Here is a 14,068-nt window from a genome sequence, read left to right on the forward strand (position 1 = left end):
GCTCAGAGTTGTGGAACAAGAACATTTTTAATATCTCATTCTCCTGTTAAATTTTGTAAATTGTTCCACATTATATTTCCCATGCCTACAGTGAAGTCCATTCTATTAGCATCTTAGAAGACTTGTCAAAGAAGCTTGTGGGTTATTAAATCAGGAAGTGGGTGGTCCCTGAAGGGTCCTCAATTCGTAACCACCAGAGGGCAGGGTGGTACAAGGAAATAATCAGCCTCAGGAGATGTACCATGGGAGTTAAGTACTTTCACCCTAACCAAGAGTGACATGTTGACTCATCTGTTCTAAATATGTCAATTTGATCGTCGTAGAATTGGCTTAATTTACCGTTTACTTAATATTATTAGCTCAAAAGCATTATAGCAGGCAGAGTGAATTTAGGTAAAAGGATTTTTCCTGTTTAGCTTCTGCCCTGGAAAATGGGAACTCAAGATTAAGAGGCTTTAGGTCACTAAAGATTTGAGCTAGAAATTGCTATTTTGCTTTCTGCCTGCAAATGTCTCCAGTCTTTATGGAGAAAAGCCACAATTGGAACAAACTGCACGTTGAAAGTGAGGGGCACAGGGTTGGCGCACAGTCCGGTACTCCATAGACGGCGATCTCGGGAGTTCAAGGCCAGTCTGGGCTACAGAGAATACCAGGACAGGTTTCAAAGATACACAGGGAAACACTTTAAAAAAAAAAAAAAAGTGCTCCGGTAAACTGATTTCTTGAAGCCTGTGAAACGAGTTTACCTAATTCTACTTTAATCAGCAGTGGGACTGAAGACTCCAAACTCTGTCTTTCTTTGTACCCTGTTCTTTGAGACTCGCCGGTACTGGAATCAGTAAACTTAAACCGGCGGCCCGTGACTGCTTCCGGGAGTCGGAAGTGGCGTCATCACTGGGGGCCGGAAAAAAAGCATTGATCTAACGAGGGGAGAAAGAAGATGCTAAGCAGGCTGCAGGAACTCCGCAAGGAGGAGGAAACGCTGCTGCGTTTGAAGGCGGCCTTGCACGACCAACTGAACCGCCTCAAGGTGAGCTAGCCACCCTCCAAGCCCAGGCTCTCGCGCGTGACCGTCGCCTGCATTAGAGCTCCGGGCAGTTTGCTCCGCACCGCTCCAGTCCTCTAAGTGTTCCGCGGGCTTAGCCCCCTAAGCCCACCTCTGGCCCGCCGGCTCACTCCTCACCTGCTGATTACTAGTGTTTATATGCACTGGAAAGGGCTTTAGTGTTGCGAAACTAGAAAGGAATTTAGATCCTCCTGGGGTGTGAATGAGGTCTGGGAGAGAAACTTGTCCTCTAGAGTTCTCGGTAGCTTTTAGGGAGCAGTTACTGACTGAAAGAACGCAGGTTACATCTGCCTTGTTCACTCCCTAGACCTCGGGGTAATTTGGTCCTTGTGAACTGATGGTGGAAATACCAGCTCCTCAGTCGTGTGCAGGTGACATGAGGGTTACAGAAGCCCTCTACAAACTGAACTTGTGTACCTGTGGTATAGAAAATGACCAGCCGTGTTCCTCAGGCAGTTAGAAGTGGCTCGCACTTATTGCTACAGTACAGGCACCTAATGATTGTGTGGTGACGATGACTTCCCAAACGCAGGTACCCTGATGCTTCAGTAAACAGGCTGTTTCTGATCTCCTGCCGTCATTTTCTCGTTAGTGAGTAGACAGTCTCAGGCTTAGGACATACATTTGTGTCTGTGGAGCCAGCTGACCACTCACTAGCATTTCGTGTGTGTGTCAGAGAGAGAGATAGCCTTGCTATGTAACCCAGGCTGGTCTTGAACTTTCTATGTAACCCAGGTTGGCCTCAAACTTGTGCCTCGGTGCCAGGATTACAGGAGCGCAGTTACACAACCAGCTACACCTGACATCATATATATTCTTCTATATGTTTGTGTGTCTGTCTATATATCTTTTGTTTTTTTAAATTTTATATCTATTGGTGTATGTAATTTTGTATCTGTTGCATGTATGTCTGAGCAGCAGTTTCCTGCCTAGTGTCTAGGGAGGGTAGAAGGACATGTTAGATTGCCTGGAACTGGAGTTACAGATAGTTGTGAGCCACAATATGGGTGCTGGGAATAGAGCCCCGACTCTCTGGAAGATCTAGTTGCAGTGGTTACACTGGTTCTAGCTTTCTTGAAGTGCTCTTAAACACTGAGTCATCTCTCCGGCCCCTACACCTGGCCTTTTAGTGGTGCACCTGCATTTCCTTACTGAGCTGCTTGGTCTTGGGGTGTGGAAGCCTGCAGCTTAGCTGAACACCAATAAAGCTCCTCTCTTTAAAAAACAGGTAAGCAGGGGTTGGAGAGATGGCTCAGCGGTTAAGAGCACTGACTGCTCTTCCAGAGGATCTGGGTTCAGTTCCCAGCACCCACATGGCAACTCAACTGTCTGTAACTCTAAGATCTGACACCTTCACACAAGCGAAACGCCAATGTACATAAAATAAGTATAAATAAGTTATTTTTTTTAAAAAAAAAACTAAGTAAGTAGAAGGAGGTGCACCTCTATAAGTACAGGAGCAGCCTGGTTTACACAGTGAGTTCTAGGATAGCCAAGGCTACACAGAGAAACCCTGTCTCAAAAAAAGCAGACAAGACCGTGTAGGGAACTTCAAAGTTGGCTCTAGACACTCAAGACCAAGTTTTCAGCACAAAGGAGATTTATATAAGAGACAAAGGCAGGAGATAGAGGGTGAGGACCAACAGAAGGGTAACAAGGGAAAGGGGTAAGGGTATTTGTCCCAGAGGACAGAGGGCTGCTTCTGAACAGAGAAGAGACAGACATGGCCCATAGGAAAATGGCAGTTTATGAAGGTACAAGGGAAAACCTCGTGTTAGGGAGAGGTACTTAATTTTAATTAGGCATGTTAATTAGATGAGCCAAAGGGACTTTTGATTTTTAATTGCTGAACCTTAGTATTCAGCCTCAGGAGGAGAGATTGGCTAAATAAGGGAGTTGACCACGGGGGCTTGCTTCAGGATGTAATCTAATGGTTTTTAGTAAGGCAGAAGGAATGGGGAGAAGGGCAAGGCCTGCAAAGCCACAAACTCAGCTAGTGTCCCTTCAGGCCTGGTGTAGTGGCCTACGCCTTTACTCCCAGCACTTGGGAGGCAGAGGCAGGTGGATTTCTGTGAATTCAAGGCCAGCCTGGTCTACATACCACGTTATGGGGCAACCAGGACTACATAGTGATACCCTGTTTCAGTGGGGGGCGGAGAGCAACTAAAGCTTAAGAGTTTCCCCTGCCCTTCGGGAGCAGGCCTGTGATTAGAAGCAGTTCCCTTTCGTGATGCCAGCCTTCACAGCATCCAGGAATCCACTCACTTTGATAACCCAGCAGAACGCTCAGTACATGTCCCCAACTCTCCTTCCCTAGGTTGAAGAACTGGCCCTCCAATCCATGATAAGCTCTCGAAGAGGGACTGAAACGCTGTCTTCTCGGCCTGCGCCTGAACAGTTGTGTGATGTAAGTTTGGTCGAGTACAGGCTTCCAGATAGTGTGGAGTCCCATTGTTCCCTTGCTGCATAGCTACATGAATGCTGTATAGCACATTGCCAAGTCCAAAGGACTCTGGGACATGCCAATCAAATATTTGGGGCATGAAGGAATTTACTATGGATTGAACCTGGGGCCTCATACATGGTGAGCAAGTACCCTACCAGTGAGCCATATCTCTAGCCCCTCATAATTTGTAGTTCAATAAATAACTAATCTACATTAATCTTTCAGGTAATAAGTAGCCTGTATTTTATACTTTGTCAGATTTAAGCAGCCTCTACCTACTCTCATAATGTGCACCACTATGCCTGGCCTTCCCAGTTACTCAGGTTAGTCCATTATTCCTACTTATTCAAGTGAGCCACAAGAAACTGGTAGTGGTAGAGGTCACGGTGAGTTTTGTTTTAAACAGTGTCTTACTGGCCGCCTTCTGATCTTCTTCCCGTATGGGATTACAGGCATGTGCCCCCCACATCCTATCTAGAAATTTGGCTCTTGTAGGACTAGTTTAGGAATGTGTCATGGTTGTTGCTCTGTGTGGGCGTGGCTTCAAGCACAAAGGAGGGGCTAAAGGGCGAATAGCAGGTGTTACCTCACCCACTCTTACAAAGTGCCTTCCAAAAAGTCAGTACAAGCTGGGCGGTGGTGGCGCACGCCTTTAATCCCAGCACTCAGGAGGCAGAGTTAGGTGGATCTCTGTGAGTTTGAGGCCAGCCTGGTCTACAAGAGCTAATTCCAGGACAGGCACCAAACTACAGAGAAACCCTGTCTTGAAAAAACAACAACAACAAAAAAGCAAAAACCAACAACAAAAACCAACAACAGTAAAAGAGACAGTATAGTCATATTCTTTCTAAATATATCATATTTTGGAAACTCCGTAATAAACCGTGTAGTCTACACAATTATTTTTGCTGATGGTTTCTAATAGAATTCTGAAGGTAAGACAACATTTTAGAAAATATGAAGCAATTCTTCTTACCCCATTTCAGTAACTGGAGAAGCCAGAAATGGGAAAGTGATCTTTCCTCTCAGTCATAAAAATGTGATGAGGATTTCTTTGTGTAGCCTTGGCTGTCCTGAAATTTGTAGAACAGGCTGGCCTCGAATTCAGACATCCGCCTGCCTCTGCCCCCAGTGCTGGGATTAAAGGCGTGCGCAACCTCCATCCATACACAACAAGTACTCAGTTTAACTGCTGTTCATCTCTCCAACCCCACAAATGAGATTTGATTTTAAAGAATGTGTTGTTTTGAGGTTTAGCTCCTTTCTAGTAATGCCAGTGTTCTCGTTTTCCTCAGATGTCAGTGCATGTCGACAATGAAGCATCAATCAATCAAACCACACTGAAGCTGAGTACAAGGAGCCCTATGGAGGAAGAGGAGGAGGAGGAGGAAGAGGAAGAGTCTGATTCGTAAGGGGGACAAGAGCTTGGGTTAGTTTTACAAACTGAATTTCTAAGTCACAGGCACTTGCCTTGGGCACCAGAGCTATGTAAAAAAGTATACACTGTGGAAGGGAGAGGCTTATTTGGTAAAGTATCTACCATATAAATATGAAAACATGAATTTGGATCCCCAAATCTATGTAAAAAGCTGGGCACAGTGTTACATGCTTGTAACCTCAACACCAAGGAGAGGGAGCCCTGGAGCTGTCTGGCCGGCCAGTGAGCTTCAGGTTCACCAAGAGACCCTTTCTGAAAAGAAGAAAAACCAGCAACGCTGGGCATGGAGGTGTACACCTTCAGTCCCAGAACTAGCACACGTGTACCTCCCCAGTACACAACAAATACACCATGCGCATGCGCACGCCTACACTAACAGCTACCTATACAACACAGATTTTTATGTAAGATACTCTCCCATAAAAGAAATCAACTAGTGATGAAATGGCCTATAGGATATCTGATGTTTTGGGTCAGCTTGGTTTGTATTTCCTTTTTGTGTGCTCTTGTGTGTGTGGACGGTGTGCATATGGAGGTCATAGGACAGCTTATAGAAGTCAGTTCTACTATGTGAGCCTTAAGGATGGAACTTGGGTGGCCTGCCAGGATTAACATAAGCACTGTTACCTTATCCACCGAACCATGTCACCTGCACTTTTCTTTAAGGCTTATTTTGCTTGTGTGTGTATACATATGTGTTTAAGTACATGTGGGTACAAAATTCGCTCCCTCAGAGCAGGAGGTGCACGTTTGTGCCATGCCCAGCTTCTCATGTGGGTGCTGGTATCTAAACTGTACCTCACAATTGCTTAGCAGTATTTTTTTTTTTATGTGTATTGGTGTGAAGGTGTCGGATCCCCTGGAACTGGAGTTACACATAGTCGTGAGCTGCCATGTGGGGGCTGGGAATTGAACCCAGGTCCTCTGGAAGAACTGCCAATGCTCTTGACCACTGCACCGTCTCTCCAGCCCCACACAGACCCCATCTTTTTTTCTGACTTTACAGCTACCTCATAGGCATGACAAAGCCAGTACTGGGGAGTACCCCGCCCCCAGGTTAGTGAAAGGAAACCATTTTCCAGTATAGCACAGCAGACTAACTAGACCTTACTGGAGGTTCTCACGCCAGCAAGGACTTCCTGTGGGTATGGCTACTGGCAGGCAGGTCTTGCTACAGAAAATAATGAATGTTCTGTGATAAGTAACATGATTTTGCTCAGACAAGTTCCCAAGCCCACTGTGCTGGCTAGGTTTTTGTCAGTTGACACAAGATACAGTCATCTGAGAGGAACAAACCTCAATTAATAAAATGTGTCGATAAGACTGAGCTTTAGGCAAGCCCGTGGAGTATTTTATTAGTGGTTGATGTGGGGTGGCTCAGCCTCTGGGCTGGTGGTCCTGAGTGCTGTAATTCAGCAAGCTGAACAAGCCGGTAAGCAGCATTCGTCCATTCCTCTAAATCAGCTTCCAGGTTCCCGACCAGTTTGAGTGCCTGGCTTGGTTTACTTCAGTGGACTGTGATTCAGGATACATCAGCCAAGTCAACCCTTCCCTCCCCAAACGGCTTCTGGTCAGTGTTTTGTCACAGCAGTAGAAACCTAGGACACACGCCTGTAGCTTTTCTCCTTATATAAAGTGACTCTTTGTTCACAGGTCCTAGGCAGGCCGTAGTCAGTGCTAAAGTTCTGTAGGAGACCCAATATCCTGCTGCACAGAGCTGGCAGTGTGTGCGCTGGCTACTATGTGTGTGGTATTGTTTTGTTTTTTGGCTTTTTGAGACAGGATTTTTTTCTGTAGTTTTGGAGGGAGCCTGTTCTAGAACTTGCTCTGTAGACCAGGCTGGCCTTGAACTCACAGAGATCCACTTGTCTCTGCCTCCTGAGTGCTGGGATTAAAGGTGTGTACCACCGCCACCACCACCACCGCCCTGCTTCTCTTTTCTCTTCCTGAGACAAGGTCTCTCTGCATACCCCTGGCGGTCCTGGAACTCACTATATAGACCAAGCCAGCCTCAAACTCAGAGATTCATCTGTCCTTGTCGTCCCCCCACCCCGCCCAATTCCAAGTATTGGAATTAAAGGCACATATGGTACCATACCCTGAATATTGACTAGTTTCTATGTAAACTCAAAACAATCTAGAGTCATTTTGGAAGTGGGAACATGCATTGAGAAATTGCCCCCAACAGACTGTCCTGTGGGCAGCTTGTGGTACATTTTATTGAATGATGACTGGTGTGGGAGGGCCCAGCGCACTGTGTGCTGTGTTACCCCTGGGCTGGTATTCCTGGGTGCTATAAGAAAGGTTCAGCAAACACGAAGAGCAAGCCAGTAAGCAGGGTTCCCATGGCCTCTGCTTCAGTTTCTGCCATGAGTTCCCTGGATGGTGGACTGACTACAGGCTGTGAACTGAAGTAAACCCCTTCCTTCCCAGGCTCTTTTGGTCAGGGTGTTCACATCATCAACAGAGACGCTCATATGCAGTATTTATGACTTCCAGCTGTGTTCCTGTCTTCACTTTCCCTACTTCAGTGCATGGCCAATCACTTCATTTCCTGTAGTCTAGAGAAATTGAAAGGCCTGCCACAAAAGCAGAAGTATCTTTTGTCCTTATTTTAACTTGATAGTATTTTTATTAGAATAAGAGTTTAGATTTGATAAACATCTGGATTAAAATGGTTAAAAGGATTTTCATACAATTTGTAGGCACTATACACGTTTACAATAGCATTGGTGCTGGGATTGGAGAAAAGATAGAACTCTGACACATACTGATGCCGTAATTCATTTATGACGTTCAAAATAACCACCTGTTTAGAAACACTAATCCAAACTTAAGAGACGTATACCACACTAAGTACCCCACACAGTGTATTTAAAAATAAATATAGAAATACAACCAGAAGGCTAAAAATCGCCACTGTAGACAGACTGAAGCCCCAGCTATCATGGCAGTGATGGGCTCTGGGTAGATTTTTGGGGTTTTTTTGTTTGTTTGTTTTTTTCCTTTTTTTTTTGATGGGGATTGCTAAATTCTATACCAAAAGCAAAAAATAAAAATAACATGATGTACACAATCTGATGCTCATTTCATTAGCAGCAAAGCATGCTTCCCATGCACTGCCTGTGAAGGGTCTCACAAGGCTCCCTCTCCTCAGACTGAGAGGTCACCAGCAAGAGTGAAGTACCAAGGGGCCGAGAATCCTGACAATCTAGGCAGCCAGTGAGTCACGGAACATGAACAGCAGTGCAAACATCAGTAAGAATGACCACCCAGGTCACCAGGGTTTCACTATAGTTCAGCCTGGTATGAGTTTGATCAACATACAAATAGCCCCAAGCACAAAGCCAATCCACTTAGGGGAGTAACCATAGTGATAAAGACAGTGATGCTAAAAATGACACAAGTACAATTTGGCACATGCTGTGTTCTTCATCTTTTGTCACAGATGAGGTGCACGTCTGAACAGAGACAAGCATGGGAGAGGCCTGAAAGCAACATGGCATGCCGCTGGGCAGAGGAGTTCCTCTTTGCTGCTTCCCAAAGGCTCAGATGCTAGCGGCGTGGGTTGGTGTGCTGGGCTGGTTAAGCCCAATGGTAGAGCAGAGCCAACCTGCGAAGTCCACCTCCTCAGCATCAGATCTCTTGATGAAAGCATGAACCTGGGTGCAGAAAACAGAAAGGAAATGCTGTTAAAAACTACCAGGAGGAAAAAGCAAGTGTCTCAGCCTGGGTCGGACCACTTGGAAGATGCTTCTAGTGTTCACCGTTGAACAGCAAGTAGGCCAGCTGCAGCCCAAAGATGCTCTGCCATGACCATGCATATAAGTTGTGCGGCCCTCGTCTCTGAGCAACCCTGACTTGTTAGAAGGTACACTACACTCAAGGCTACACTGGGCATGGAGCATGGACCTTAAAATACCACATCCCTGTGCCAATGCCATCAAACAAGAATTAGATGGAGAGTAACCCAGGATGCTGGAAATGTGAGATGAACCAGTCAGAACTAGAAAAAAAAAAGCCTGTCCTCAGGAAGGTTGTGGGCTGGCTCCTCCCTGACTTGCATCCCAGGTTCCCCCTGTAACTCACATCTGGCACTGTGCAGCCCCAACCCTGACTAAAGAATGAGGGCTGGGACAAGACAGACAAATGATCAAGCAGATGAATAAACATGCTCTGAGACTCACCATGAGCTGCTTCAGGTCTGCTCTCTCTGCAGGGTTCTTTATCAAGCTGAAAAGGAAGATGAATGTGAGAGCACTGGTTTCCAGTCACTGCCCCTTCCTTACATGAAGGCTGAGGAACTAGGGGCCTGAGCCTTGCTCTTCCTCCATTCTAGGCACACCATCATGCCTGAGCATATAAAGGAAGTCTTGCTGAATTAGATCAAGGTCAGGAAGCAACTGGATGCTCCCTGCAGTTCAATTAAGAGTAACACCCAGCATCAGATAGTCCTGAGTGCCAGTGCTACAAGGGCTGTAACAGCAACCAGGGTTAGTGGACAGGGAAAACTGTAAGGCCAGGGTTTTGGGAATGTAGTGCAAACTTACCATTTATTCACAAAATCTTGGAATTCCAGACTGAATACTCCACTGGGCAATTTTGGAGGAGGCTGCAAACATATCACCAGGTAAGACACTTGACCCCTGCTCCAGTCACCTCCCCACCATGCCTCTGGCCAATGCTACCCTCATCAGTTCCAGGAAAGTGGCCTTAGGAAGTCCTGTTCATCCTGGTTCACCTTGTTGGGACCACTTCAAGTATTCTACCACTCTGGTGACTGAACAAACCATGTTTCCCTCAGCCTGTTCACTCTCCTATGAAATAAGGCTGTGCTATTAGCTCTAGAACCCTCTGAGTTTAGACACTCGGGTGCAGAGTAAGAACAGTAGTGTTTAAGAGTGTGGCTGGCCGGGAAGTGCCAGCAGTAGTTACCAATAGCTGAAGCCTCAGGAATGCACAAACCAGGAAGCACCACTTCAGCCTGACAGTACTCCCAGAAACCACAAAACAAAACCGTTTCCTGAACCCTGAATAGTCAAAGTTAATAACACATTAACTGGCAAGGCTGAGTATGGATGAATATTGCCCACACGCTGTAGCTGTGTGGCATCTCCCAGGTCCCTGGCATAGACCCTGACAGCAGCTTGAGGAAATCTGCAGTTTACATGACCTGTGCCAGCAATGTAGCTTTCTTGGGAGGAGCAGTACTTGAGATAGACCTAAGATGTCCCTGCTCTAATGAGACATCAGCTAAAGCATTCAGAAGGCAGAAGTAGGTAGATCTCTTGAGTTCTAGGCCAGCCTGGTCTACATAGTGAATTCAAGTCAGTGCTATATAGTGAGACCCTGTTTTAAAAAACAAAGAGGGAGGAAGAAAAAAAACACTAATTGGGTGGTACCTGCTTGCAGTCCCATCATTTTGGAAGGCTGAGGCATTTGAGACTAGTCCAGGCTACATGATGAGAGCCTACTTAAAACAAACAGAACCAACCCTGGTTCTGCACGCGTGGCTCAGTTCAGTGGTAGCTTGCATAGCATGTATGAGGCAGGTTTGATCCTCAGCATTACAAAAACAAAATACAAGTTCCCTACTAAAAAGCCCAGCAAACCCTTACACCCTGAAGGCCTTATCAATTTGAGGTCAGCTCCCACCCAGATTGGCCCTGAGCAAGCTCCTCCCAGTAAATTGCCCCTGCTACTGAGGTGGTGAGGAATATTCAAGAGAAAATAACTGGTCTCCAGAGGCCAGTGCCTGCTCCTAAGAAAGGGCAGACAAGGAAGGGCTGAGTGCAAACAAAGACACTTGGGGTCAGGGAATGGAAAGAAGTATGTGACAGAAAGCACTGGGGAAAGATGTAGCTACTACCCATCCTGGAGCCTCAGTTTCCTTACCTATATGAAGAGGGCAAAGGCTGTTTGGCCCACCTCAGCTGGCTTGAAGAACAGAGTGAGAAAAGCAGTGTACAGAGCTGCACAGGCTGCCCACCTAGAGCCATGTAGGCTTCAATAGGCAGAGGACGGATGGTGCACCCTGCATTGATGAGCCTCTCAAGCCTGCACTGCCCCTTGCTGCTTGGCACACTGCTCTGCACACATTAGAGAAGTAAACCAGGTTTCCTGATGAGCAGGAAAACTTATAAATGCAGGATATTCCCTGTAGAGTTTGTGATAGTGGACCTTTTTGTGCCTTTAAGGGTCTGTTTTCAGAGAAGAACACAAGAAGATATCCTATGATTTCTTGAGGCAGTCAAAGATAGGCAACAACTGTATGTGAGCCCAGTGCTGCCTGTGAAAGGTACAGCACTCATCCATGCTCACCAACTGCCAAGGCTGCTCCTTTTGCAAGACAGTGCTGGTCCACAGGGCTTCCTCTTACATCCATGTGCTGCCCCAGGCTACTCTGGAGCAAACCTTGGGGCAAGTCTCCATGGATTTCACAAGAGGTATGACTCTTTATATTAAAGTCAACCAAAAGTAACAATAAGAGTTTGATTTTTTAATCGCCTTTTTAGTAGGCACATTAAAAAAGATTTTTCTCTAAACTTTTTTCTCTTTTAGAGAGAATGTCTCATTCTATAGTGCAGGCTAGCCCAGAAGTCCTAATATTCTCCCTTGGCCTCCCATGTGCTAGAATTACAGGATTAAGCCACTTCAACCCAAAGTAATTTGATAATGGATGTTCCACATCCATTATCTCTTTCTATAGTCACAGCATTTTTAAAAATTTATTTATTATACATATACTTGCCAGAAGAGGGTGCCAGATCTCATTACAGATGGTTGTGAGCCACCTTGTGGTTGCTGGGAATTGAACTCAGAACCTCTAGAAGAGCAGTCAGTGCTATTAACCTCTGAGCCATCTCTCCAGCCCTAGTCCCAGCTTTTTAAACAGCACTTTATAAATATAAGCAGCAGCTGGATGGTGGTGGTGCACGTTTTTAATCCCAGCACTCAGAAGGCAGAAGCAGGTGGATGGCTGAGAACTGAAGGCCAGCCTGATCTACAGAGCCAGTTCTAGGACAGCCAAGAAATATATACAGAGGTCACAGGCATGCTGACCAAGTCAGCCATGGTTTTCTCTTCCACCTACACTTCTGAGACAGGGATCTTACTATGTAGTCCAGTTCTGCCCCGGGCTTAAAACTCTCCTGTCTCAATCTGAGTACTGGGATCACAAGTATATACCAACACACTCATAACTGCTATTTTATTTTTTTCCTTTCCATGTTTTTGCTTTTGCATTTTATGTGTATATTTTGTCCATATGTATGGATGTGTATTACATGCATGCAGTATCCACAAAGGAGGGTGTCAGATCCCTTGGAACTAGGGTTACAGATGATTATGAGCTGTCATGTGAGTGCTTGGAATTGAACCCAGATCCTCTGTAAGAACAACCACTGTGCTTACCCACCGAGCCATCTCGCCAGCTCATAACTTTTTTGTTTAAATTTATTTATTTATTTATTATGTATACAATATTCTGTCTGTATGTCTGCCTGCAGGCCAGAAGAGGGCACCAGACCCCCATTACAGATGATTGTAAGCCACCATGTGGTTGCTGGGATTTGAACTCAGGACCGTTGGAAGAGCAGCCAGTGCTCTTAACCTCTGAGCCATCTCTCCAGCCCTCATAACTACTTTCCTAAGTAGAATAACTTATGTCAAGGAAACCTGGCAGCACTTACCTCATTGACTATATAATCCAACAACTCAAAAATTGCCATGGGAGGTCGGCTGTCCATTCCATATGCTGCAGATTTATAAAGAAGAAGTTAAAAAAAAATGTAGATATAGACAAGAAGCTACTTGCCAACATGAGTCAAGGGGTTGAGCACAGATCATTAATAAAAAGCCACTTTAGTCAAACATGGAGAGAATCCAGAAGGCCAGGCTATGAGTCTGTGCTCAATAATATCCTAGATGTATGACCTCAGGCAAATCAGTTGACCACCGAGTCAAAGAATAGATCTTTGGAATGGGAATCAAGTGACAATTCATCTTCCCATCCTTACATTTACAGAGCAGCCAATGGCATAACAAGTAAATAAGTGCAGGGCTATATTTGGCTTGGCTTATGTGCACTGTATAAGAAGAGACCACAGCTTCACAAGTGCTAGGCAAGCTTTACCACTACGCCATACTCTCAGGCTTAGTATTTGTTTTTAATTCGCCCTGAGCATGATGCCTCTCTCTTCTTGCATACGTTCAGTCACTGGGGTCATCAGGATAAAGACCAGTTCTCCCTGGTCGGACAGGAACTCCCAACAGAAGTCACATAAAAATGAGAAGGCTGGCCAGGTACGGAGGCACATGTATTTAATCCCAGCACTCAGGAGGCATTGGGAGCAAAAGCTAGCCTGCTGTACAGAGAAAGTTTCAGGTCACTCAGAGTTATACTGTACCTCAAAAAAAAAAAAAAAAAAAAAAAAAAACTTCAAGCAAAAACAAAACACCAAAATAAATAACTAAACAAAAGCCTGAGAAAGTTGTATGAGAAGGATGTACAAGAGCCAGGCATCTCAGTGCACATCACTCAGAAGCGTGTGCTGCTGCTAAGTTTATGCCTTAGCAGTCAGATTGGCCACTTCTTATGGTCTGTGTGGTCTTGGCAAGGAAAGTGCTCTGTGCCTCAGTTTCTTCTCTAAAGCAGAGATCATCACAGTGCTCATGAGCATACTGCTTTTAAAATTAGAGCACATTTGGCAGATCCATGGAGACAGGAAATGAGCAGATCAGTGGTTGCCAGGGGATGGGCTGGTGGGAAGTAAGAGTAACTGGTAGTGGGGAAAGATGATCTGGGGGTGATGGAAATGTTCTAGAAAGATTGTCCTGGTGGTGGCAGCTGTACAACAGAAGTATATACTATAAACCACTTAACTATAATGTATACTTAAAATACAGACTTTCTGTTATGTGAACCTTACTATAATTAAAAAGAAATCCACAATATTAAAAAGAAAATTAATATTGCTAAGTGCTAAGCATGGCACCTGGATCACAGCAAGTGTTCAACAGCAGGTATTGTTGGCAAGAACAATTGTTTCTTGTACCCACCCCAAGAGACCCTTGTTGCTCCTCAAAGACCCAGCCTGACACCCAAAGAGAAGCAGCC

General features: G+C 45.4%; 2 protein-coding genes across 2 annotated transcripts in view; one reads left to right on the plus strand and one right to left on the minus strand.

The window, feature by feature from the left end:
• Positions 1-900: 900 nt before the first annotated feature.
• Snapc5 (small nuclear RNA activating complex polypeptide 5) lies at positions 901-9,142 on the plus strand. Its single transcript, XM_038323123.1, has 4 exons — positions 901-1,030; positions 3,384-3,473; positions 4,808-4,941; positions 8,399-9,142. The coding sequence occupies exons 1-3, from the start codon at positions 941-943 to the stop codon at positions 4,922-4,924; spliced, it is 297 nt and encodes a 98-aa protein (XP_038179051.1). The 5' UTR covers positions 901-940; the 3' UTR covers positions 4,925-4,941; positions 8,399-9,142.
• Map2k1 (mitogen-activated protein kinase kinase 1) overlaps positions 7,560-14,068 on the minus strand; it is a 68,835-nt gene continuing 62,326 nt past the window's right edge. The window contains exons 8-11 of the mRNA XM_038323122.1: positions 12,642-12,706; positions 9,501-9,562; positions 9,138-9,183; positions 7,560-8,612 (exon numbers count right to left, since the gene is read on the minus strand). Coding sequence (XP_038179050.1) covers positions 8,499-8,612; positions 9,138-9,183; positions 9,501-9,562; positions 12,642-12,706 — 287 coding nt within the window. The 3' untranslated portion in view covers positions 7,560-8,498. The remainder of the gene's footprint in view (positions 8,613-9,137; positions 9,184-9,500; positions 9,563-12,641; positions 12,707-14,068) is intronic.

This window comes from Arvicola amphibius, chromosome 3, assembly GCF_903992535.2.
Source record: "Arvicola amphibius chromosome 3, mArvAmp1.2, whole genome shotgun sequence".
Classification (NCBI taxonomy): Eukaryota; Metazoa; Chordata; class Mammalia; order Rodentia; family Cricetidae; genus Arvicola; species Arvicola amphibius.

Bases quoted from the DNA above. Each gene is read 5' to 3' on its own strand.
- Snapc5 (XM_038323123.1), top strand. From the start codon at position 941: ATGCTAAGCAGGCTGCAGGAACTCCGCAAGGAGGAGGAAACGCTGCTG. The intron at 1,031-3,383 runs GTGAGCTAGCCA...CTCCTTCCCTAG, and splicing joins ACCAACTGAACCGCCTCAAG to GTTGAAGAACTGGCCCTCCA. The intron at 3,474-4,807 runs GTAAGTTTGGTC...CGTTTTCCTCAG, and splicing joins CGCCTGAACAGTTGTGTGAT to ATGTCAGTGCATGTCGACAA.